We start from the raw sequence: 22452 nt of genomic DNA, 5'->3' as shown, positions 1-22452 counted from the left end.
TGTTCCGCATTGAGGCAATGCAGCAGTAGCAGCGCACCGCCGCTGCCTTGGTCGAGGGCTGCCCAGAGCTGTCCTTTCAGCACCACCTCCGTGAGCAGAGCTCATGCGCCAGTCCCCGCCCCGGCTCAATTCCGCAAGGTGTTCTCAGAAGAAGGTGAGCAACGGGGAGAGTGGCAGACCTTGTGACCTCAAATTTTAGCAGCGCCAATTCGGCAGCTATCCCCACCTCCAATTCTACATAATAGTTGTACAATTGACCGGTGCGACCAAATCGGTTGCGCTCCCCTAAATCCGCCTCTCGCGGAGTGTGGGGAGAGTGAGCGAACGAGCAATGAGCAAGCTGCGCTCCACCCTGCGCCAGACTTCCGCGCCGCTGCGCGGCCGGCCGGGAAAGAAACCAGCGAAGGCGAAGTGGTCGATTGAGAGAGAGTTGGCCGGCCAGGATGGGGATGTGGTGGGCCGAGCGGTGACAGACGGAGATGAAGAAGAGGACTGCTGCCAGGTGGCTGGCTATGGGATGCCGACAACCCGGTGCCGGCCATGGTGAAGGGCTTCCCGGCGGTGGCGACACAGCATCATGCACTGCTCGGCGGGAGCCCTTAGCAGCAGCAGCCCAGCGGCAACAGCAGGGAAAGGCTGGGGGCACCATCGGGGCGGGGATCGGCGGCGGACAGGGGGCGCCGCCGCCGCCGCCGCGCGTCTCCTTGTGTCTGAAGATGCTTCTGCCGCCGCCGCCGCCCGTCGTCGCCGAGCCACCATGCTGCGGAGGAGGAGGAGACCGGTGACATTGCCGGGAGGGGGCGCGAAGAGGAGTCAGGAGGAGGAGAAGGAGCCCCTCCCTCGCCCCCCCTTCCAAAAATATGACCGGCGGCACCGCCTTCCAGAGCCCTCACCCCCGCCCCCCCCTCCAGCCCGCCCGACAAGCCTTGCGCCGACTCTGAGCGGCCCCAGAAATGGCGCCTGTCGCTGGCCTCGTTCCTTTTCTTCACAGTCCTTCTTTCCGACAGCCTCTGGCTCTGCGCCATCGCCGCTGGGGCCCAGCTCGGAGCCCAAGATAGGAGCGTCTCCTGGCCAGAAGTCGCAGTGATGGGCAGTGACGATGGCCAGGCCCCGACGGCTCGGCCCTGTCTGAACTTGAGTTCGGCCTGCAGCCAACGGCACCTCCTGCAAGGACCGCCCGGGGTCGCCTTCCCTGCAGCGCGTGCGGAGGCCTCACCGTCGCAGCTGGCCTTCCTGGAGCGGCACTTCCGGGTGCTGCGGCTCCCGTTCTGCGAGGCCTACACCGTCTGGGACCTGCTGCTGGGCATGGCCGACCCGGAGAGCCTGGACTGCAGTCTCCGGAGCCTGCTGGCTGACGTGGCGGCGGGCGGAGCGCGTCGCGGGGAGGCCTGCAGCGGCTGCCTGGAGGCCTACCAGAGGCTAGACCAACACGCTCAGGAAAAATACTATGAGTTTGAAGAGCTGCTGGAGAAGTATCTGCAGTTTAAGGACTACTCTGTGTGCTCCTGCCTAAGGGAGTGTAAGGTAGGGTTATTATCACTATCGCTATCACTATCACTAATTGCCATTATATCCTACCTTTCTTCCAAGGAGCTCAATGTGGTGTGCATACTTCTCATTTAATCCTTACAACAGTCCTGTTAGGTAGTCTTAGGCTGAGAGGGTGTATGACTGACCATCCAAGGTTACAAGCATTGAGCTTCATGGCCAAGTGGGGATTCAAATCCAGGTCTCCTTAGTCTGCCACTCTTAACCATTACACTACACAAATGACTTGTTTTCCCTTGGGTTTGCTTGCTCACACCTGCCCACCTTACTCATTCGGAGTAAATTGCTCTGTAACATGGCTCAAATCTAGGTATAGAATCATAGAACTGTAAAGTTGCAACGGTCACCTAGTCCAGTCCTCTGCAATGCAGGTGGAAGCACAGCAGGAACGTTGGTTTTATAAAGGGAGGGAAAGCAGAGGACAGCCTGATATCTCACCACCCTGAACAGTCAATGAATTGTTGGGCAGGGCGGGTGGGGAGTTGCCATGGAGCCTATGATGGAGAAAGGCTATACATAGCTACTAGCCACAATGGCTATGCTCTGCCTCCACGGTTGGATGAACTGATGCTTCTGCATACTAGTTGCTGGAAACTAGCTCTCAAAGTTCACTTGTCCTCTGGAGCACATTGTTACACACTATGGAACTTATTCCCACAGGAGGCAATGATGGCCATTGACTTGGATGACTTTAAAAGAGGATTAGACAAATTCATGGAAGAGAGGGCTATGAACCATTGGCCTGATTCTGCAGCCTGTTGGATGAGGTCAATCCTGTCCTCACAGTTGCCAGATACCCATAAGAGATTAGAAATTGAGATAGACTGCCTCTGGACCTGGAGGTTGCATAATATCAGAAGAGTTCTGCTGGATCAATCCTCTTTTAAACTTCCTGTTATAGGTTTCAAAATTCTGTTACTTATAAAAATGATGCCTGTTGCGCTCGTATCATGTAGCTTGGTGGGAATTTGTCTACTTCATGAGGTCTAGGAACCTGCTAAATTTCAAACCAACCTGATAAAAACTGAGATAAGTACAGCAAGTTGGAAAGTGCTCCCCTTTGTCCTTGTTGGAAGATTCAAGCAGTGTTAGAAACTCAGATATTTACGGTAAGCTACTCGCCAAATGACTCCTTAATCCTGAGTTATTGGTACAACAACGGAATGTCTAGTCTCCGTTTTTATTTTATTTTTTGCAAGATTACAAAGCAAAAAGAAGTGTATATTGTCACAATTTACAATTCAGTCACCCATTTTACCAATTACAGTAACCTTTTAAAAAATAATAATAATAATGAATTAATACACAATTCACATCAGTGACACATTTTTAATATCACATTTTTAATAGTAATTGTTATTTGGACACCAAAAACATAAATGGGGCTCAGTCTTAGCAATAGCTGCCATCATAAGTAGGCCTACTGTTATAGACTAGGGGGACCCCTAAACCCTAGAAATTAATAAATGTTAGAATTTTGATTATTTGGGATGTGAAGGGAGAAATATAACCTGCAGAGGAATTCCTGGGCTAGCCTATGCAAAAAGACCTGGCTAAGCTAGGACCATGAATGAACAATAGAGCGTCATTGAGGGACATTAGCAATGTAAAAGAACCACCCTTCCTCCTTGCCCTGAGGTGTGAACAGGGAATGGGTTTGGAAGGTTGCCAGGGTAACTGGGTGTGAGGTGACAGGAAAACAGAGGTTTGAGCAAGGGTTGCTGGGAGGAGGAAGATCTGGGATCCATCTTTGGACAGGCTGACTACAGAGCTGGCTTAGAGAGATGGTTTTGACTATAGGGCTGCACTGCTGTGGGGAGCAAGCCCCTCTTGAAATGACCATGCTGTAAAATCTGGACTCCATGCAGACTGAAGGTGCAAGTAGGTGAATAAACCATATTTCTTAAAGCTACAACAGTCTCCACCATGTCTCAATTCTCCAAAGGACCACAGACCCTGGTTGAGTGCTGGGAACCACATGGGCTCTTGGCACCACTCAGCAGAGAGAGGGGGAGGCACCTGACTTTTGTAACAATATTGATAAATACTGGTGTGTGTGTTGGACTCTTAGTCCAGTACGTTATGTCTCAGGTTACCTGTTCCACCTTGCTTAATCCCCTCCCCCATTTTTAAAATTAATTTTCCAAATGGTTACAAATCAAACTAAATTAATTTAATACAATTTCTTAAAACCAGGTTTCTCGCTCCTCTTCCGAACATATGATCATCATCATTTCCTCACATAGCCGCATCATTTCTTATTTAGAGTCCGGTTGACATCCTTCATTTGCTGTTAAGATAAAATTTCTTTATTGTCATTGTACAAGTACAAGTACAACGTTGTACAAGTGCAACGAAATTGGATGCCATCCCATAAAAACAAAACAAAAACAGCAAAAAAAGGAAAAAAAAGAAAACACATTGTCTGCCACACATGCACATACCTACACATCCATCACAACTCTCCAAGGTCATATTATCTGGTTACAGCATTTAAGATGGTTATAGCTCTTGTGTAGAAACTATTCTTCAATCTATTTGTTTTTGATCTAATTGTTCTATATCTCTTGCCTGAAGGCAGTGGTGCAAAAAGACTATATCCCGGATGAGATGGATCCTGTAAAATATTGTTTACTTTTTTAAGGCAACGGGAACTGTATAGTTCTTCCAAAGATGGGAGAGGGTGACCAATAATATTTCGGGCTGTGGTTATGACCACCTGTAGTACCTGCCTCTCCATGGCTGTGCAGCTGGAAAACCAAGCACAAATACAGTATGTAAGAATGCTCTCTATGGAGCCTTGGTAGGACACCAGCAGTCTCTCACTCAGATTGTTCTTTAAAAGTCTGAGGAAATAAATTCTCTGCTGGGCCTTCTTTACCAGAGCAGTAGTATTTGTGCTCCAAGTCATACCCTGCTCGATAATCACTCCCAAAAACTTGAATACTGCCATCCTCTCCACCTGGAATAGATGGCTGTGCAGTCATACGTATAGAGGGTATAGAGCAGGGGGCTCAACACACAACCCTGTGGTGAACCGGTGTTAAGGCTAAGGGCTGTGGACATATGTGACCCTATTCTAACCCTCTGAAAATGATCTGACAAAAAGTTCAAAACCCAGAGACAAATGGAGTTAGAAAGTCCAATCGCCTCTAGCTTGGACACCAGTCTATGGAGGAGGATAGTGTTAAAAGCAGAGCTGAAATCCATGAACAGCAGCCTTGCATAACTCCCCGGCTGCTCCAGATGGGACAGAGCAGCATGGGGAGAGGTAGTGATAGCATCTTCTGTGGATCTATTTGCCATGTATGCAAACTGGTAGCTGTCAAAAGTCGATGGAAGACAGGAAATAATTTGACTGTGACTGCGTACCAGTTTCTCAAAACACTTCATGATAATTGGAGTCAGTGCAACTGGTCTGTAGTCATTCAAACTACTAATTGTTGTTTTTTTAGGCAGAGGAACAATAGTTGATGACTTCAGGCTGGGTGGGACAATAGACTGGTGTAAAGACTTGTTGAAGATCTTAGTAGAGACCCTCGCCAGCTGATCCGCACAGCCCCTCAACACCCTTCCAGTGATGCCATCAGGTCCAGCAGCCTTCCTCGGATCCACCATCCTCAAAACCTGTCTCACCTCATGCTCCTCTACAGTGAATGAGGGGCCACTATGGGCTGGTGGCTGTAATACAGCTGTCTCCGGTGGCTCCCTCTCACAGTGAGTAAAGAAGAGATTAAGCTCCTCCGCCAGCGATGGGTCACTGTCGACAGCACCAAGGTTCAGTTTGTAGTTGGTAATATGCTGTATCCCCTGCCACACCTGCCTCGTGTTATTACTACTAAAGTTATCCTCAATGCTCTGCCTATAATCCAGCTTTGCCCGTCGAATGCCTCTCTTCAAGTTTGCTCTTGCCGCATTGTAGAGCTGCACCTCGCCCGACCTGAAAGCCCTGTTCCTTTCCTGCAACAGGCACTGGACTTCTCTATTCATCCAGGGTTTCTGATTGGGATAAACCTGGATGGATTTATTTACTGTGACAGTATCTGTGCAGTGATTGATATAGCACAGAACTGCCTCCGTATTCACCTCCAGGTCTGAATGATCGAAAATATCCCAATTGGTTCTCTCAAAACAGTCCTGCAGCTGGTGAATAGCACCTTCAGTCCAGATTTTAACAGTCCTTGTTATAGTGAGAGCCCGTTTTCTGAGGGGGGTATATGCTGGTACAAGGAACAGAGTCATATGGTCGGACTGGCCCAAATGTGGGAGCTGTAAAGCCCTATAACCATATTTTATATTCGAATAGACCTTGTCCAGTGTCTTGTCCCCTCTCGTGGCACATTTCACATGCTGATTGAACATCAGGAGCACAGTTTTAAGTTCAGCATGGTTGAAATCCCCAGCAATGATGTGCACAGCTTCAGGATACTTGTCCTGCTGGCTGCTGATAAACGCTGGGGGGAAAAGGGAGAGCACTGAGTCGCAGCGTCTATGTGTGCCGCCATCTTAACATCTTAAACCATTCTTCCAGCTGGTCTCTTTTTTCATCTTACAAACAGCACCTCTGTTACATCTTATAAATAAGTAATCTATTTCACGTGTGTAGTCCTTCATACACATTGTTGTTCTGGAGCTGGTGTGCTGGGAGAGTTCATTACTATCTTCCATTGTTCAGTTTTTTGAAGGGTTTATCTGGATGGTACAAGGTCACATTCCATTCCTTCCACTGTTTACCAACTAGCGTACAAGCTGCGGCCATAAACAACTCACAGAATGCATATCTAAACTCCACCATTAAAATTCTGTTCTGGAGTTCTTCCTCAGTACACATTTAAAAAGAATATATTTTCTCAAATTCAGCCTCTTTTCTTTTTCAGCCTCTTTCTCTTTTCTTTTTCTTTTTCTTCAAATTCAGCCTTTAATTCTTTTTTCATTGCACCAACAGCACTACTAGTCCAGTCCAGGAATAATTTTAAATAAAGTCCATTCAGCCTCGGTCAAGGAGGGAGGGCATAGTAAAACCTTGTTAAATTCCTTGTTGAGCATAAATCAAAAGCCTCCTCCCTCTTCCGAAGTAACAAACAGAATAACAGCAGTGGCTACACACGTCTCTTTCATTTTGCAGGGGAGGACAAGAAGAAAGGAGACCATTTGAAAACCATATGAAAGCACAAAGCACCATGTCCTCCCCCTTCCTTTCCTGGCTGTTGTAAGGATTTTCTCTTTTTTATATAATAATTTTATTGGTTTTTACATATATTTCCATACATAGCATCATAGTATACGAAAGTAAATAAAACATTTGGCTCCCCAAGCCTGTGACTTCCCCCCTTCCCGATTGATGGCTTTTAAACCTGTTCTCTGGGTACTGCATTTTCCTATATTTCTTAATACTATTAAATCATAATCTTGTGTAAATACTAAATTAAATATAATGGATAGTAAGTGATAGTTTTAACCTTACAAAACTTTTTGTAACCCTACTAGCGATGTTAATTGTTTACAATTTTCCTTTAAGTATAACAAAAAAAAATCCAGTCTTTCAGAAAAGTCTGATCCTGCTGGTTCCAAATTTTTCCCATCAGTTTTGCCAATTCAGCATAGTTCAATAATTTCATCTGCCACTCTTCTTTCATTGGTAAATCTTCTTGTTTCCATCTTCGGGCTAGTAACATTCTCGCTGCAGTTGTTGCCTATAGAAACAAAGTTTTATCCTGTTTATGTATTTCTCTACCTACTATACCTAGCAGGAAGGCTTCTGTTTTTTTTTTTTTTTGTAAACATATATTTTAACATTTTAAAAAGTTCATTATATATCATTTCCCAGAAGACCTCCTTACAAACCCACCACATATGGTAAAAGGTACCTTCTTTTTCTTTACATTTCCAACATCTATTATTTGTTCTATACATTTTTGCTAATTTCACTGGTGTTAAATACCATCTACACATCATTTTCATTATATTTTCTTTAAGCGACCTGCATGTGGTAAAGTTTATTCCATCTTTCCACAATCTTACCCAATCTTCTAACTGTATATTATAACCAATATCCTTTGCCCAATGTATCATTATAGATTTTACTTCTTCATCTTTCGTATGCCATTCCAAAAGTAACTTACAGGTGATACTCGAAAAATTAGAATATCGTGGAAAAGTTCATTTATTTCAGGAATTCAACTTAAAAGGTGAAACTAACATATGAGATAGAATCTCATGACATGCAAACCGAGAGATGTCAAGCCTTTATTTGTCATAATTGTGATGATTGTGGCGTACAGCTGATGAAAACGCCAAATTCACAATCTCAGAAAATTAGAATATAGTGAAAAGGTGCAGTAGCTACTCAATCCATAACACCTGCAAAGGGTTCCTGAGCCTTTAAATGGTCTCCCAGTCTGGGTCAGTAGGAATCACAATCATGGGGAAGGCTGCTGACCTGACAGCTGTGCAGAAAACCATCATTGAAACCCTCCATAAGGAGGGAAAGCCTCAAAAGGTAATTGCGGAAGAAGTTGGATGTTCCCAAAGTGCTGTATCAAAGCACATTAATGGAACGTTATGCGGAAGGGGAAAATGTGGAAGAAAAAGGTGCACAAGCAGCAGGGATGACTGCAGCCTGGAGAGGATTGTCAGGAAAGGACCATTCAAATGTGTTGGGGACTTTCACAAGGAGTGGACTGAGGCTGGAGTTAGTGCATCCAGAGCCACCACACACAGACGGTTCCTGGAGATGGGCTTCAGATGTCGTATTCCTCTTGTCAAGCCACTCCTGAACAAGAAACAACGTCAGAAGCGTCTTACCTGGGCTACAGAAAAAAAGAACTGGTCTGTTGCTCAGTTGTCCTCTTTTCTGATGAGAGCAACTTTTGCATCTCATTTGGAAACCAAGGACCCAGAGTCTGGAGGAAGAATGGGGAGGCACACAATGCCAGATGCTTGAAGTCCAGTGAAGTTTCCACAGTCTGTGTTGATTTGGGGAGCCATGTCATCTGCTGGTGTTGGTCCACTGTGCTTCATTAAGTCCAGGGTCAATGCAGCCATCTACCAGGAGTTTTTGGAGCATTTCATGCTTCCTTCCGCAGATTTATAAATCCATAGGTGAAGCATTCCTTATTCTTCCTGTGGGTGATAATTATTCTGTCCGTGGGGTTACTTCCTGTCCTTGTAAAATGTTATGTCTATCAATTCCTAGCCGTTGCTGCTCTCCATCGTGCCTTGGGCGGAGCTAATATCCCATTGTTGTTTCCGAATTTCTTCATTGCTCCGTCCAATTTATTGTTTTACAACTTCAACAGCAGTTGCAAAAATCACACTGTTCCAATAGATATCCTGTTTTCGCTATTGTTTTTTCTCAGCCTGGGAAGGAGAGCAATCACATGCACTTCAAATACCTCAGTAATAAACCTTCCTGAAATGTTAGTTTAAATTATGTATATATGTATATGTGTGTAAAAATGGGAGGGGGGAAGGAAAGAGGGAGGAAAGCTCTATTTTGCAAGAGGGAAACTTAGAGCTGACTCTTCTCTATTCTCTATCATTAGTGGACTGAATTGATGATTATCAGCAGGCAAAGTACTTTTGCACCCAGTGCCTGTTATGAAAACTTCCCGCGGGGGCAAGTTGAGAGACTGAAGACGGACGAAGCTTCTGTGCCCTCTGGCTTCTGGAGTCCAGGGGCACAATGTAATATGCGGTTGTTCCCAGCTTGAAAACAACACACATCAGCCATTTGGCTAAGATCTACTTTATTGTAGATAAAGAGCAGAGTATGCCTCTGCGCAGCAGCTCATTATTTCAGAGCTGTCTGTAAATGCGACCTTCATCTCCGATGCAAAACAGAAAGTAAGGGAATACAATAGTAAATTACAATGACATCACATGTGTGGGAGCTGGTATGCCCAGTGTAATTCCCACAGAGAGGAAACATGACTCTTGAGTCTTGTGACCTTGCTGCAGCATTCGCAGCTCGTCATGTCATAATATCACAACAGTGCCTACCTGCCTCCTGCATTCCATGCCAGAGGGAGCTGCATCCATTTTTTAAAACAATATCTATCATTATATTGATAACAATATATATCTTTACACTAAACATTTAACAATATCTATCATTACATTGAACTGGGCGAATTCAGTTCGGATGACTATCATATCTACTACTGTGGGCAAGAATCCTGTAAAAGAAATGGAGTGGCCCTCATAGTCAATAAGAGAGTGGCGAAAGCTGTACTGGGATGCAATCTCAAAAATTATAGAATGCTCTCGATACGAATCCAAGGCAGACCTTTTAACATCACAGTAATCCATGTTTATGCAACAACTGCCGGTGCTGAAGAAACTGAAATTGATCAGTTCTGTGAAGACTTACAACACCTTCTAGAAATGACACCAAATGAAGGATGTTCTTCTCATTATAGGGGATTGGAATGCTAAAGTAGGGAGTCAAGAGAAAAAAGGAACAACTGGCTGACTGTGGCTCAGACCATCAGCTTCTTATAGCAAAATTCCAGCTTAAACTGAAGAAAGTAGGAAAAACCACTGGGCCAGTAAGATACAATCTAAATCAAATCCCTTATGAATACACAGTGGAAGTGAGGAACAGGTTTAAGGATTTAGATTTGGTGGATAGAGTGCCTGAAGAACTATGGATGGAGGCTCGTAACATTATACAGGAGGCAGCAATGAAAACCATCCCAATGAAAAGGAAATGCAAGAAAGCAAAGTGGCTGTCCAATGAGGCCTTACAAATAGCGGGGGAGAGAAGGCAAGCAAAATGCGAGGGAGATCGTGAAAGATACAGGAAACTGAATGCAGATTTCCAAAAAAATAGCAAAGAGAGACAAGAGGGCCTTCTTAAACGAGCAATGCAAAGAAATGGAGGAAAACAACAGAATGGGAAAAACCAGAGATCTGTTCAAGAAAATTGGAGATATGAAAGGAACATTTCGTCCAAAGATTACCATAATAAAGGACAAAAGTGGGAAGGACCTAACAGAAGCAGAAGACATCAAGAAGAGGTGGCAAGAATACACAGAGGAATTATACCAGACAGATATGGAGGTCTCGTACACCTTAGGTAGTGTGGTTGCTGACCTTGAGCCAGACATCCTAGAGAGTGAAGTCAAATGGGCCTTAGAAAGCACTGCTAATAACAAGGCCAGTGTATGTGATGATATTCCAGCTGAATTATTTAAAATTTTAAAGGACGATGCTGTTAAGGTGCTACACTCAATATGCCAGCAAGTTTGGAAAACTCAGCAGTGGCCAGAGGACTGGAGAAGATCAGTCTACATCCCAATCCCAAAGAAGGGCAGTGCCAAAGAATGCACCAACTACTGCACAATTGCGCTCATTTCACACACTAGCAAGGTTATGCTTAAAATTCTACAAGGCAGGCTCAAGCAGTATGTGGACTGAGAACTCCCAGAAGTGCAAGCTGGATTTTGAAGGGGCAGAGGAACCAGAGACCAAATTGCAAACATCCGCTGGATTATGGAGAAAGCTAGAGAGTTCCAGAAAAACATCTACTTCTGCTTCATTGACTACGCAAAAGCATTTGACTGTGTCGACCACAGCAAACTATGGCAAGTTCTTAAAGAAATGGGAGTGCCGGATCACCTCATTTGTCTCCTGAGAAATCTATACGTGGGACAAGAAGCTACAGTTAGAACTGGATATGGAACAACTGATTGGTTCAAAATTGGGAAAGGAGTACGACAAGGCTGTATATTGTCTCCCTGCTTAAGATTGCCGGAAGAAATATCAACAACCGCAGATATGCTGATGACACAACCTTGATGGCAGAAAGTGAGGAGGAATTAAAGAACCTTTTAATGAGGGTGAAAGAGGAGAGCGCAAAATATGGTCTGAAGCTCAACATCAAAAACACTAAGATCATGGCCACTGGTCCCATCACCTCCTGGCAAATAGAAGGGGAAGAAATGGTGGCAGTGAGAGATTTTACTTGCTTGGGCTCCATGATCATTGCAGATGGTGACAGCAGTCACGAAATTAAAAGACGCCTGCTTCTTGGGAGGAAAGCAATGACAAACCTAGACAGCATCTTAAAAAGCAGAGACATCACCTTGCCGACAAAGGTCCGTATAGTTAAAGCTATGGTTTTCCCAGTAGTAATGTATGGAAGTGAGAGCTGGACCATAAAGAAGACTGATCACCGAAGAATTGATGCTTTTGAATTATGGTACTGGAGGAGACTCTTGAGAGTCCCATGGACTGCAAGAAGATCAAACTTATCTATCCTTAAAGAAATCAGCCCTGAGTGCTCACTGGAAGGACAGATCCTGAAGTTGAGGCTCCAGTACTTTGGCCACCTCATGAGAAGAGAAGACTCCCTAGAAAAGACCCTGATGTTGGGAAAGATGGAGGGCACAAGAAGGGGACGACAGAGAATGAGATGGTTGGACAGTGTTCTCGAAGCGACTGGCATGAGTTTGGCCAAACTGCAGGAGGCAGTGGAGGATAGGGGTGCCTGGCGTGCTCTGGTCCATGGGGTCTCGAAGAGTTGGACATGACTGAACGACTGAACAACAACAAATCATTACATTACATTACATTCAAATTTCAATTTCCCCATCCCCTGCTGACTTCCCTCAACTTCCATCCCTGGTTTATTACATCTCATATTACATTCTGCTGTTTATATTTATTTCTGTATTGTCATACTATTGAGTTTCTTGGTTTTTATAAATAAAATTGCAAATGTTTATTTAAACCCTCCACTGATTTTTTTTTTGTTTCTGCAGATATAATTTAAAAGTTTCCCATTCTTTTTCAAAGTCACTATTGTCTTTTTCACATAGTTTATCTTTTAACTTTGCCAACTCTGCATAGTTCATCAGCTTCTCTTGCCATTGTTCCTTTGATGGTATTTCTCCAGTCTTCCAGTTCTGTGCTATCAGAATTCTTGCCGTTTTCATCACATACATAAATAATGTCCATTTTTCTTTCAGCAGTTGTGTCAGGAAACCCCCCTCCCCACGGCAGGTAGCACCCCGGGATCGTTTGCAGTACAGGGAACCTCCTCTGTTGTTTACTAGCTCGTCATCCCCCTCCTCAGGAGGAAGCAACCATTCCTCCAGTGGGGAGGGGGAGTTGGAGGCAGGAAGTCGGCGCAGGGGCTGTGAGCAGATTGCAGAGCCTCAACACCAAGGGGTGAGCGGGAAACAGGGACAGTTTCCCACGCTCCAAGGTCGCAGACAGGAAAGACGTGGAAGGGGGAGGCGGGGGTTTAGAATCCCGCGCCTCTTTTGCTGGACAAAGAACCGGAAGAGTTCATTCCTGGACTCTGCAGAGGGATGAGATGGACGTTTGAACTTTTGCTCCACTGTAAATATTTCTGCACAATAAAGAACTTAGTTTAAAAGTCCTGCGTTTGGCTGATTTCTCATGAGCAACCACTGAACGTCCTTACAGCAGTCTAGGAATCACTGCAGGTTGCTTGTGAGGGAATTTGAAGACCCCGGAGAGGCGCCATGAGCTCAGACGATGGTGATATGGCTACAGGAGCCAGCGATCGGGAGAGGCAGATAGCGGCGGCGCAGCAGATCACAGCTCTACCGAAACGCAATCAGGAGCTGGAGGCACATGCGGAGAGGCTCAGCGGGCGTTTGGGAGAGCGGCAGCAGCAGGTAGCGACTCTCCAAAAGCGGGTTGAGGATCTGGAAGCACACGCGGACAATCTCAGCGCGCGGTTGGAGGAGCGACGGCAGCAGGACCAGCACACGCACGTGGGACCAGTTGGACGTAAGCTGGGGGCGCTGGTGAGCAGATTTGGTGGGAACCCTGGGGACTATTTGAACTTTAAAACTGAGATGCTGTATGCCCTGAAGCTGCAGGATGAGGAATTCACCCACGACAGGCAGAGGGTGGCTTTTGTCATTACGCATTTGGAGGCGGGAGCCAGGGAGTGGGTCCGCCCCCTGATAGCTTTGGGGAACGATGCTCTGGAGGACATTAAGAAATTTTTGAGGCGATGGATACGATGTTCACCTCTTTGGATCAGAAGGACGTGGCGCAGCAGGAGCTGTTGGCGCTCAAGCAGGGGTCGATGATGGTGAGAGATTATTGGTCAAGATTCTCGATGCTGATTCATAGATTGAATTGGGGCCTTTTATCAGAACAGAGCCAAGCGATGTTCATGGGGGGGCTCAGCGATGAAGTGAAGGATGAGCTGGCGCGCTGCCCCCGGGCCAAGGACATGAACCACTGAACGTCCTTACAAGTTGTCCTAAAATTCCTATCAAAAAAGCTTCTGGTTTTTTAATAAATGTCATTTTTTTATTAAAGATTTTCTTCGTTTACAAAGTGTGTGTAATGTCTCGTATTTTTCCATAAAACATTTTTACACATCAATTTTAGTTGTTGAGACATTAGGGAGAGAGGAGGGGAAGGAAGTGGGTGGGATGGGTGGGAAGGGGAGATGATGTTTCTATTTCCCTTAATATATGTAGGATTTGGTATCAGCGTTGCTTGTGTTGGTTCTCTGTTGTTTGCTTGTGTTTCTTTGGTGGTGAGAGGTTGCGATTGGCGTAGGGTTTGATTGTTCATTTGTGGTTGGCTGTGGTGGTCTTTGGTTTCCTGTGTGAGTGGGGTGGGTGGGTGTTTTGGATCAGTTTAGCCATATTGATTTGTATGCTGTTGGTAGATTTTTGTCGTTGTCTTGTTGGGCTGTGTGTGCGATGAAGGGGGACCATACGGGGGTGAAGGTGTCTTCTTCTGTTCGTCCCCGTGCTAGTTTTAGGTTGCTGGTTAGTTTTTCTTGTAGGGCTGTTTCCCATACTACTTGGTACCATTGGTCCATGTTGACTCCTGACAGGTCTTTCCAGTGTGTGGTTATGATGTTTCTGGTTGCTGAGAGTAGATGGATTATGAGTTCCTTGTGTTGTAAGTGGGCATTATAGTCTTGGAAGATGTTTAGTAGAGCCAATTATGGGGTGGTTTCTAGCACTTGTTTGGTTATTTTGCTTATTTCTCGTATGGTTGTTGTCCAGAATGTTTGGATTTTGGGGCACTCCCACCACATATGGAAGTATTTGCCTGTAGATGTGCATCCTCTCCAGCATCTTGGTGAGGTTCCTGGGGGTATTTGTGCAAATTTTCTTGGTGTTAGATACCACCTGTAGGTTAGTTTTAGGGTGAGTTCCCTTCTTTTTGTTGATATGGATTTAAAGGGGGGTTTGGACCACATTCTGGTCCATTGGGTGGGGTTGATTTCGTATCTTATGTCGTCTTCCCATTGTCTTTTGATTGTGTCTAGGGGGTTTGTGGGATTCTTTAGTAGTATTTTGTATATTGCGGATACTATTCCTTTGCCGTGTCCCTTTGTCATTAGGATGAGGTTTTCAAAGGTTGTCAGGGGTCTAGTTACTGTTGATTTTACTGCTGGGTTGTTTAAAAGGGCATGTAATTGGTGTTGTGCTAGCCAGGGTATTTGGGTGTCTTCTAATTTGTCCTGTATTTCTTGTGTTGATAAGGGTGTGTTATTTTTTTATAAAAGTCTGTTAGGCGATGCAGGCCTTTGGATTGCCATGTTTTTGTTTGGAGGTTTTGTGCTGCGTGGAGGAATAGTGGGTGGTATGCCAGGGGAATTAGTGGGGATGGGGTTGGGGAAAATTTGCCTATTTCTGTTTTCCATGCTTTGAACATGGTTTGTGTGTACCTGTTAAGTGTTGTGGGGATTTTTCTTAGTTTGTTTGGGAGGAGTGGGTATGCTGTGGTGCAGATGTTTTCAATTGTGTCCCTTTCTAGATGTATCCATTGTTTTGTCTCGTCTTCTAGTATGTATGGGATTATGTGACGTAGTTGGTTGGCATTGTAATATGCTTCTATGTTGGGGATTCCCCATCCTCCTTCTGAGGTGGGGAGGTGTAGGTATTTGGTGCTTATTCTTGGTTTTTTGTGTGAGAAGATAAAAGAGTGTAGTTTTCTCTGCCATTTGGGGAGTTGGGTTGGGGGAATCCAGATTGGGAGGGGTTGGAACAGGTATGTTAGTTTTGGGAGGGTGATCATTTTGATCATGGCTATTTTGTCTGAGAGAGTGGAGTTCATGTTGTTCCATCTCTTTAAATTTTTGTTTATTTGTTGCCATAGGGGTTTGTAGTTGTGGAGGTATAGTTTGTTGAGGTTTTTGGTTATTTGCACCCCAAGATATCGGAACTTGGTGTGACAGAGTTTTATCTTGGTGGTTTTGGTGAGTTTTCTTTGGACGTCAGGGGGGGTGTTGAAGCACATGGCTTCTGATTTTGCAAAATTTACTTGTAGGCCTGACACCGTTGCAAATGTGTTGAGTTCTCCGATTAGGGAGGGTGCTGTGTTTAAGGGATCTGGTGTCGTGACCATTAGGTTGTCTGCAAAAAGTCCTAGTTTATACGTTTTGCCTTTTATTTCCGCCCCTTTGATGTTTGTGGCTGCTCGGATTCGAATTGCTAGGGGTTCCAGTGCCAGGATAAATAGGAAGGGGGACAGTGGGCATCCTTGTTTTGTGCCTCTTTGGATTGTTATGGTCTTTGAGTCCATGTTGTTAATTCTGCATTTTGCTGAGGCATGGGAGTATATTTGTTTGATGATTTGTAGGAAGTTGGGGCCAAATTTCTTGCTGCTGACAGGTATTTCCATTCTAAGCAATCAAATGCTTTGAGAATATCTAGGGACATGATTGTCAGTGGGAGTTTAGTTGCCTTGCTGTATTCGATTAGGTTTAGTAGTTTCCTGATGGGGTCTGTAATGTTGCGACCAGGGACAAAGACAGTTTGGTCTGGGGCTATTAGCTTGGATAGGAATTTTTTGAGGCGGTTGGCCAAGATTGATGTGAATATTTTGTAGTCTTGGTTTATTAATGAGATTGGGTGGTAAGATTCTACTTTGAGGCTGTCCTTTAGTGGTTTGGGGATGGAGACTATTTTGGATAGGGTCCAGGTTTTGGGGATGGGCCCTCCTTTTATGATGTCATTAAACAGGCGTGTCATGTAGGGAATCAGGGGTTCTCTGAATTTCTTATAGAATTCTGCTGTGAAGCCATCTGGACCTGGGGCTTTGTGTGATTTCAAGTTTTTGAGGATTGTGTCTATTTCCTCTGGGGTGATAGGGCTGTCCATGAGTTCCTGTTCCTTGCTAGTTAGGGTAGGTATGTTCATTCCTGTTAGGAATTCTCTGATTTCCTTCTCGGGTGGGTTGCGGGAGGTGTATAGGTTGGAGTAGAATTCTGCGAATTCTGAAGTTATTTCTTTGGGGGAGAATGTAGTGCTGCCATCTTTTTTGGTGATGCAATGTATTCTTGCTTTGAGTGCTTTTTTCCTACATCTATTTGCCAATAGTATGGAGTTTTTCCCTCCATATTCATAGAAGCGCTATGTTGATTTCTAGGGAGTCTATTTCTTTTCTTTTTTGTTCTATAAGTTGAAGGAGTTTTTTAGATCCTGTTTGTTTGTAGCGTGATGAGAGCACTGTGATGTCCTGTTCTAAATTGTTAATTTTTGAGGAGGATTTTAAGGAGCGCTTTCTCTTTTATGCATACTCCTCTGGTAACCGCTTTCATTGCGTCCCATAGGAGGGGGGTTTCTATGTTGTCTACATCGTTTTCTTTGAAGTAGTTTTGGAGGGTTTTGGTGAGGTTTTCTCTAATTTGTTGGTTTGTAGTTAGGGTGGGACTGAAGGACCATGATGGGGTGGTTTGTGTTTCTTCTATTTTGACAGTGACTTCTACTGGGGCGTGGTCTGTGATTTTGATGTTGCCTATGTTTGTTGATTCCACTAGGGGGATTAGGCCTTGTGTAAGTAGAATGCTGTCTAATCTGGATACTGTGCCATGCTGTCCAGATTGGAATGTGTGGCTGGTGTCTCCTGGGTTTAGCTCACCCCAGATGTCATAAAGACCCTTGTTTTTTAGCATTTTCAGTAGTTTGTAAGAGTCCCTGGTTGTTGGGGGGGATTTTTGGAGGGAGGTTGCCCCTGGGGTTGTAGGGTGTATGTTTTTCAGGGATAAGCCTTTTAAATTTATGTTGAGGTCACCTCCCAGGATTGCTTCCCCTTCAGAGAAGGAGAGGAATTTGTTTAATGTGTTTTGGAAGAATTCCAGTTGTTTCAAATTTGGGGCGTATACAGAGCCAATTGTCAATTTATTTTTACCATCTAATGTCCCTTTTATGAAGACGAATCTACCTTTTTTGTCCTTAAGGACTGTTGTGGCTTTGAAGTTCAGATCTCTACTTATTATCACAGCTACCCCCCGGGCTTTTCCTGAGCCGTTTGCTATCCTTTGTTGACTGAAGCGGGGGTCATTCAGGAGTTTGCTCCCTTTGGGTGGGTTGTGTATTTCTTGTAAGAAGGTGATGTGTGGTTTCATGTTATTTATATATGAGGTGATGCGTTTTCTTTTGATGGGATTTCCCAACCCCCTCACGCTTAGTGTAATTGCTTTTAAGTTAGCCATCTTGTTTCTTTCTTGTGTAGGATGATTCTTTGCCAACCCGTCTGGGTTGTCTTATGTCTCTCATTTTATGTTGTTTATTGAACCAACAGGGTTGCGCTGACCCAGGTTGTGGTGGATAGGGGGTTGGTGGGGTTGGGTTTGGGTTTGGGTTAGAGAGTGGGGGGTAGGTTGTAGAGGGTTTCCTATGTGTGGTCATATATGCGTTTGTTTGGGGTGTTTTGGACCCTTTGGCGATTAGCCGGTTGGTCCTGGGTCTCGGCTGGTGTGGAGGGCCGTGTTCAGGGACAGGCCATCTCCCTTGTCTTCTGTGACAGGGGGTGTCCAGCGAGATGGTCTGAGGCGTCTTTTTGATGCCAATGTTGTAAGTGTTGTAAATAAGGTTCAGAAGCAATGTTGTCAGTGTAAATAGCAACATTGTTGGTGTGTTAGGGTAAGGGTGTGTGTGTTGGTGTGCTCTGGTGCCACCATTGTGTTGGTTAGGTATCAATTTGAAGCCTGATTGTGGGTTGTGTTTGGGTTGGAGAGATTGTTTTGCTTTGGTGTGGAGTGGGGGTGATGAGGGAGTGGGTTGTTGGGTGAGGGGGAGTGTGGTTGAGGTCTGGACTGGTGTTGGGGTGGGGGTTACTGTGGAAGTGTGGTGTTGGGGGTTGTTGATAGTGTTGGCATTTTTTATGGTGGGGGGGAGTGGGGGCATTCACCCGTCCTGTAGCTTAGGGTGTTTTCCGGTTGCTTCATTCAGTTATGACTGTTGTTGTAGGGTCATTCCTTTGTGAGGTGTTGGTTTGGTTGAATTTGGACTGAATTCTTGTGCTGAGTCTTCGGTGGGATGGTTCTGTGCGTGCCGGTATTTGGTTGTACCTATATGTGTTGTTTTGCTGCTTTCTTCTCATCTTTTTCTTCTGCACTGTCGTCCATTTGTCTGCTGTTGTTTCAGTGTTGTGGTTTCGGTTTTCGTTTGGTGGGTCCTCCTGTTGCCATTCCGGTGGAAGGTCGAATCTGAGGTCCTCTAGTATTTGCTGAGCTTCAGGTATGTTGGTAGCCATGTGTTGCATTGTGTCTGTTGTTACGATGAGGCGGAAGGGGAAGCCCCATCGGTAGTTGATCTTTGCTTGCTGAAGACGCTGGGTGCATGGGCGTAGACTTTTCCTCCGATTTAGGGTGTCTTGGGATAAATCCTGAAAGACTGATATGTTGTTGTTTTTGTATTGGAGGCTGGTTGTACTTCTGAGTTTGTTCAATATCTCTTCCTTCTTTTTGTAGCGTGCGAAGCACACTATGATGTCTCTTGGGGGGGTGTTGGGTTTCGGTTTAGCTTTTAGGGCTCTGTGAGCCCTCTCGAGGTCATCTGTCTCAAATGTCAAACCTGGGATTGTGTCTTTCAGCCAGCTTACAATTAGATCTGCTGTGCTTTTCTCCTCTGCGTTTTCGGGGAAGTTGCGAAAACGGAGGTTGCAGCATCTACTTCGGTCTTCAAGGTCTGCTTGTTTGATTCTCAATTCTGTTTTTTCTGCTTCCAGTTTGTTCAGTTTCTCCATCACCCGTGTGTTCTCTTCTTGGTATTGTTTTATTGTTCTCTCTTGCATTTGGGTCTTGTTCTCTAGAGCTTCCACTTTGGAGGTTAGAGCTTCGATTAGTATCTGCATGGGAGCCATTGCGTCTTTCATTTCTTTCTTCAGTTCCCTTGCTAATCTAGCCTCCATTTCTCTCAGATCTCGTCTTGTTATTGGGTGGTTGTCGTCTTGGAGGGGTGTTGTGTTCTGAGTGTCGTTAGCCATCTCCCTGGTTGGTGCCATTTTGGTCTCCCTGATGGTTTTGGTTTGGTGTCTGCTCAGCGTCTTCTTGGAGTGTGGTGTGCTGCGGTTAGGGGTTGTAACACTGGTGATTCCTGGGTGTTGTTGGGTTGATCAGGCGTTGATTGGTGGCTTTTACAGAGCGTTTGGTTTAGGCGGCCATTTGTATCACTTCTTGGCTGTGATCTAAGGGCTTCTCTGGGATTTCCGGAGTCGCCTCAGCAGTGTTGTCAGAGTGGGGGGGGGCAGATAGGTAGACAAACAGGTGGGTTAGTAGATAGACAATTCACTTTGGGGGGGTGGTTCAGTGGGCAGAGATGTGGGGGGGGATTGTGGCTACTATAGGGGAAAGGTTTTGTTTTAAGGGGGTGTGGTGGGTGAGAGAGAGGTCTCCCCCCTCTAAGATAGGTTGGCAAGGGGACTAAAGGGGGGGATTTGGTTTAAAAATTGGGGAGAGAGGGACACAAAGGGAAAGAGAGAAAGGGAGAGGTGGGGATAGAAGACAAATGGGGCTGGGAGTGGAAAAATGGGCGGAAGAACATAAATTGGGGGTGGTGTTAAGTAGTGTGTAGAAAGGGGTAAAAAAGAGAGAGAGAGAGAATAGAATGAAAATAAAAGTAAAAGTTCACATAAGGGATGGCTGTAGTGGTAATGGTCCCCTTTTGAAAGAGAAATGGTAAGAGTAAGGTGTATGGGGGGGAGAGGTTAATTTAAAAAAAGGGAAAGAAAGAAAGAAGAAAAGAAAAGAGGGAGGGGGAGAAAGAGGTGGAGAGAAAGGGGTAAAAATAAAGATAAAAATTCAAATAGAGTGGTTACAGCGGCGGTGGGGGGTTTCTTTAGGGAAAAAAATGTTTTTTGTTTTAGTTTAGTTTAAGTTTATTCCTTCCCCCCTTCTTTTTTTTCCCCTCCAAAAGTTAAAGAAGGGGGGGGAGGGAGGGGAAAAAAGGGGGGGGAAGGAGAGGAGAAGAAAGAAAAAAAGGGGGGAAGCAAGAAGGGGGAAACTATTTTAAGGAGAGAAGGTGAGAAGGGACAGTATAAGAGAGGGATGCGGGGGGGGGGGCTGAAAGAGCAGATGGATAAACAGTGAGAGCAAAAATGGATTGGGGGGGAGGGGGGATTTAAAAAAAAACCCGCAAGAACAAAGACAAAAAGTAGTGGTTTAAAAAACAAACAGAAACTAGGATAAAAACAGGAGCAGGAAGAAGGGGGGAAACCCCTCTTCTCCTCTTTTCTTTCTCTCTTCCCCTCTATTTAAAAATAAAAAAATAAAATAAATTCTTTTCTTCTTCCCCTCTTCCTCTCTCTCTTCTCCTCAAGGGTATTTTTATAGAGTGGGGTGGGGAGAGGGAAATAAAAATAAAACTAAAATTAAAAAATAATAAAAAATAAAAAATAAAAATAAGGGGAGAAAGGGGAAACCCCTCCAAATATATATAAAAAAGCGATGTCTTCCCAAGGGGAGGCTTTTTCTTAGAGCGCCAGTCTTTTGGGAGGTAAGTTTGGGTCGGACCTGTGTTTTTCCGTGTCCGTCCTTCGCCTCCCTTTTCTTTTGGTGTCGGTTGCGGTGGTCCTGGGCTGCAGGATCAGGGCCTCGCTCCCTCCGGGGCACAGCGGTGTGGCGGCAATTGCGACGATGGCGGTGGGGGGCTGGCACTTCTCCCCTCCCAGGGGTCCCTCTCCTTTCCCCTGGTTCGGGGGCGATAGGGGCAGGGAGCGTCCTCTCCCTTCTACCTTTCTCCTGGGGGGGGGGGGGCGGCTGTAGCGGCGGCGGGATTGGGGCGTCCCTCTTCGGCCTCCGGAGCACCGGCGCTCCGCGAGGCAGGTCTTTCTAAGTCGCTAGGCCTCGGGGCCCAGAACTCCTTTTCCCTGGTCCGGGGGCGTTGGGGACAGGGAAGGTGTTCGCCCTCCTACCTCTCTCCGGGGGCGGCGGCTCTAGCGGCGGCGGGAGCGCTGGTGGGGTTGGGGCGTCTGTTTTCAGCCTCCAGAGCACTGGCGCTCCGCGAGGCAGGTCTTTGTAGGCTGCTAGGCCTCGGGGCCCAGGGATCCGCCCGGCCGTTGGGCGGGTGAGTCCTCTCTCGCGGTCCCGCGGGGTGTGTGTGTGCATCCAGCAGCCTCCCTGCTGACGTTCTCTGTGTTTGCGCAGCGGCGGCGGTCTCGGCGGCACGGGATCCAGCCGGGCAGTTCCGATCGTGTAGATCACTTTCGGGAGCTCTGTGGTCCCATGCCGATCGCCATCTTGCCTCACCGGAAGTCTAATAAATGTCATTTTAAACATTTTTTCAGTTCATTATATATCATTTCCCAAAAGATTTGAATATTCTTACACTCCCACCACATATGATAAAAGGTTTAAGGACGTTCAGTGGTTGCTCATGAGTACAGCGCCAAACGCAGAACTTCTAAAAACTAAGTTATTTATTGTGCACAGCTATATACAGTGGAGCAAAAGTTCAAACATCCATCTCATCCCTCCGCAGAGTCCAGGAATGACCCCTTCCTGTTCTTTGTCCAGCAAAAGAGGCGCGGGATTCTGAACCCCCGCCTCCCCCTTCCGCGTCCTTCCTGTCTGCGCCCTCGGAGCGTGGGAACCTGACCCCGTTCCCTGCTTTCCCCTTGGGGCTGAGGCTCTGCGATCCTGCCAGAGCCCCTGCACCACCTTCCTGC

General features: G+C 45.8%; 1 protein-coding gene across 1 annotated transcript in view; it reads left to right on the top strand.

The window, feature by feature from the left end:
* The first annotated feature begins 331 nt into the window (after window positions 1-331).
* LOC117039804 (transmembrane protein FAM155B-like) overlaps window positions 332-22452 on the top strand; it is a 97599-nt gene continuing 75478 nt past the window's right edge. The window contains exons 1-2 of the mRNA XM_033137001.1: window positions 332-543; window positions 912-1524. Of these exons, the coding sequence (XP_032992892.1) occupies window positions 332-543; window positions 912-1524 (825 nt within the window). The remainder of the gene's footprint in view (window positions 544-911; window positions 1525-22452) is intronic.

Source organism: Lacerta agilis, chromosome W (assembly GCF_009819535.1).
Source record: "Lacerta agilis isolate rLacAgi1 chromosome W, rLacAgi1.pri, whole genome shotgun sequence".
NCBI classification, from domain to species: Eukaryota; Metazoa; Chordata; class Lepidosauria; order Squamata; family Lacertidae; genus Lacerta; species Lacerta agilis.
This window is presented reverse-complemented; position numbering and strand designations above follow the sequence as displayed.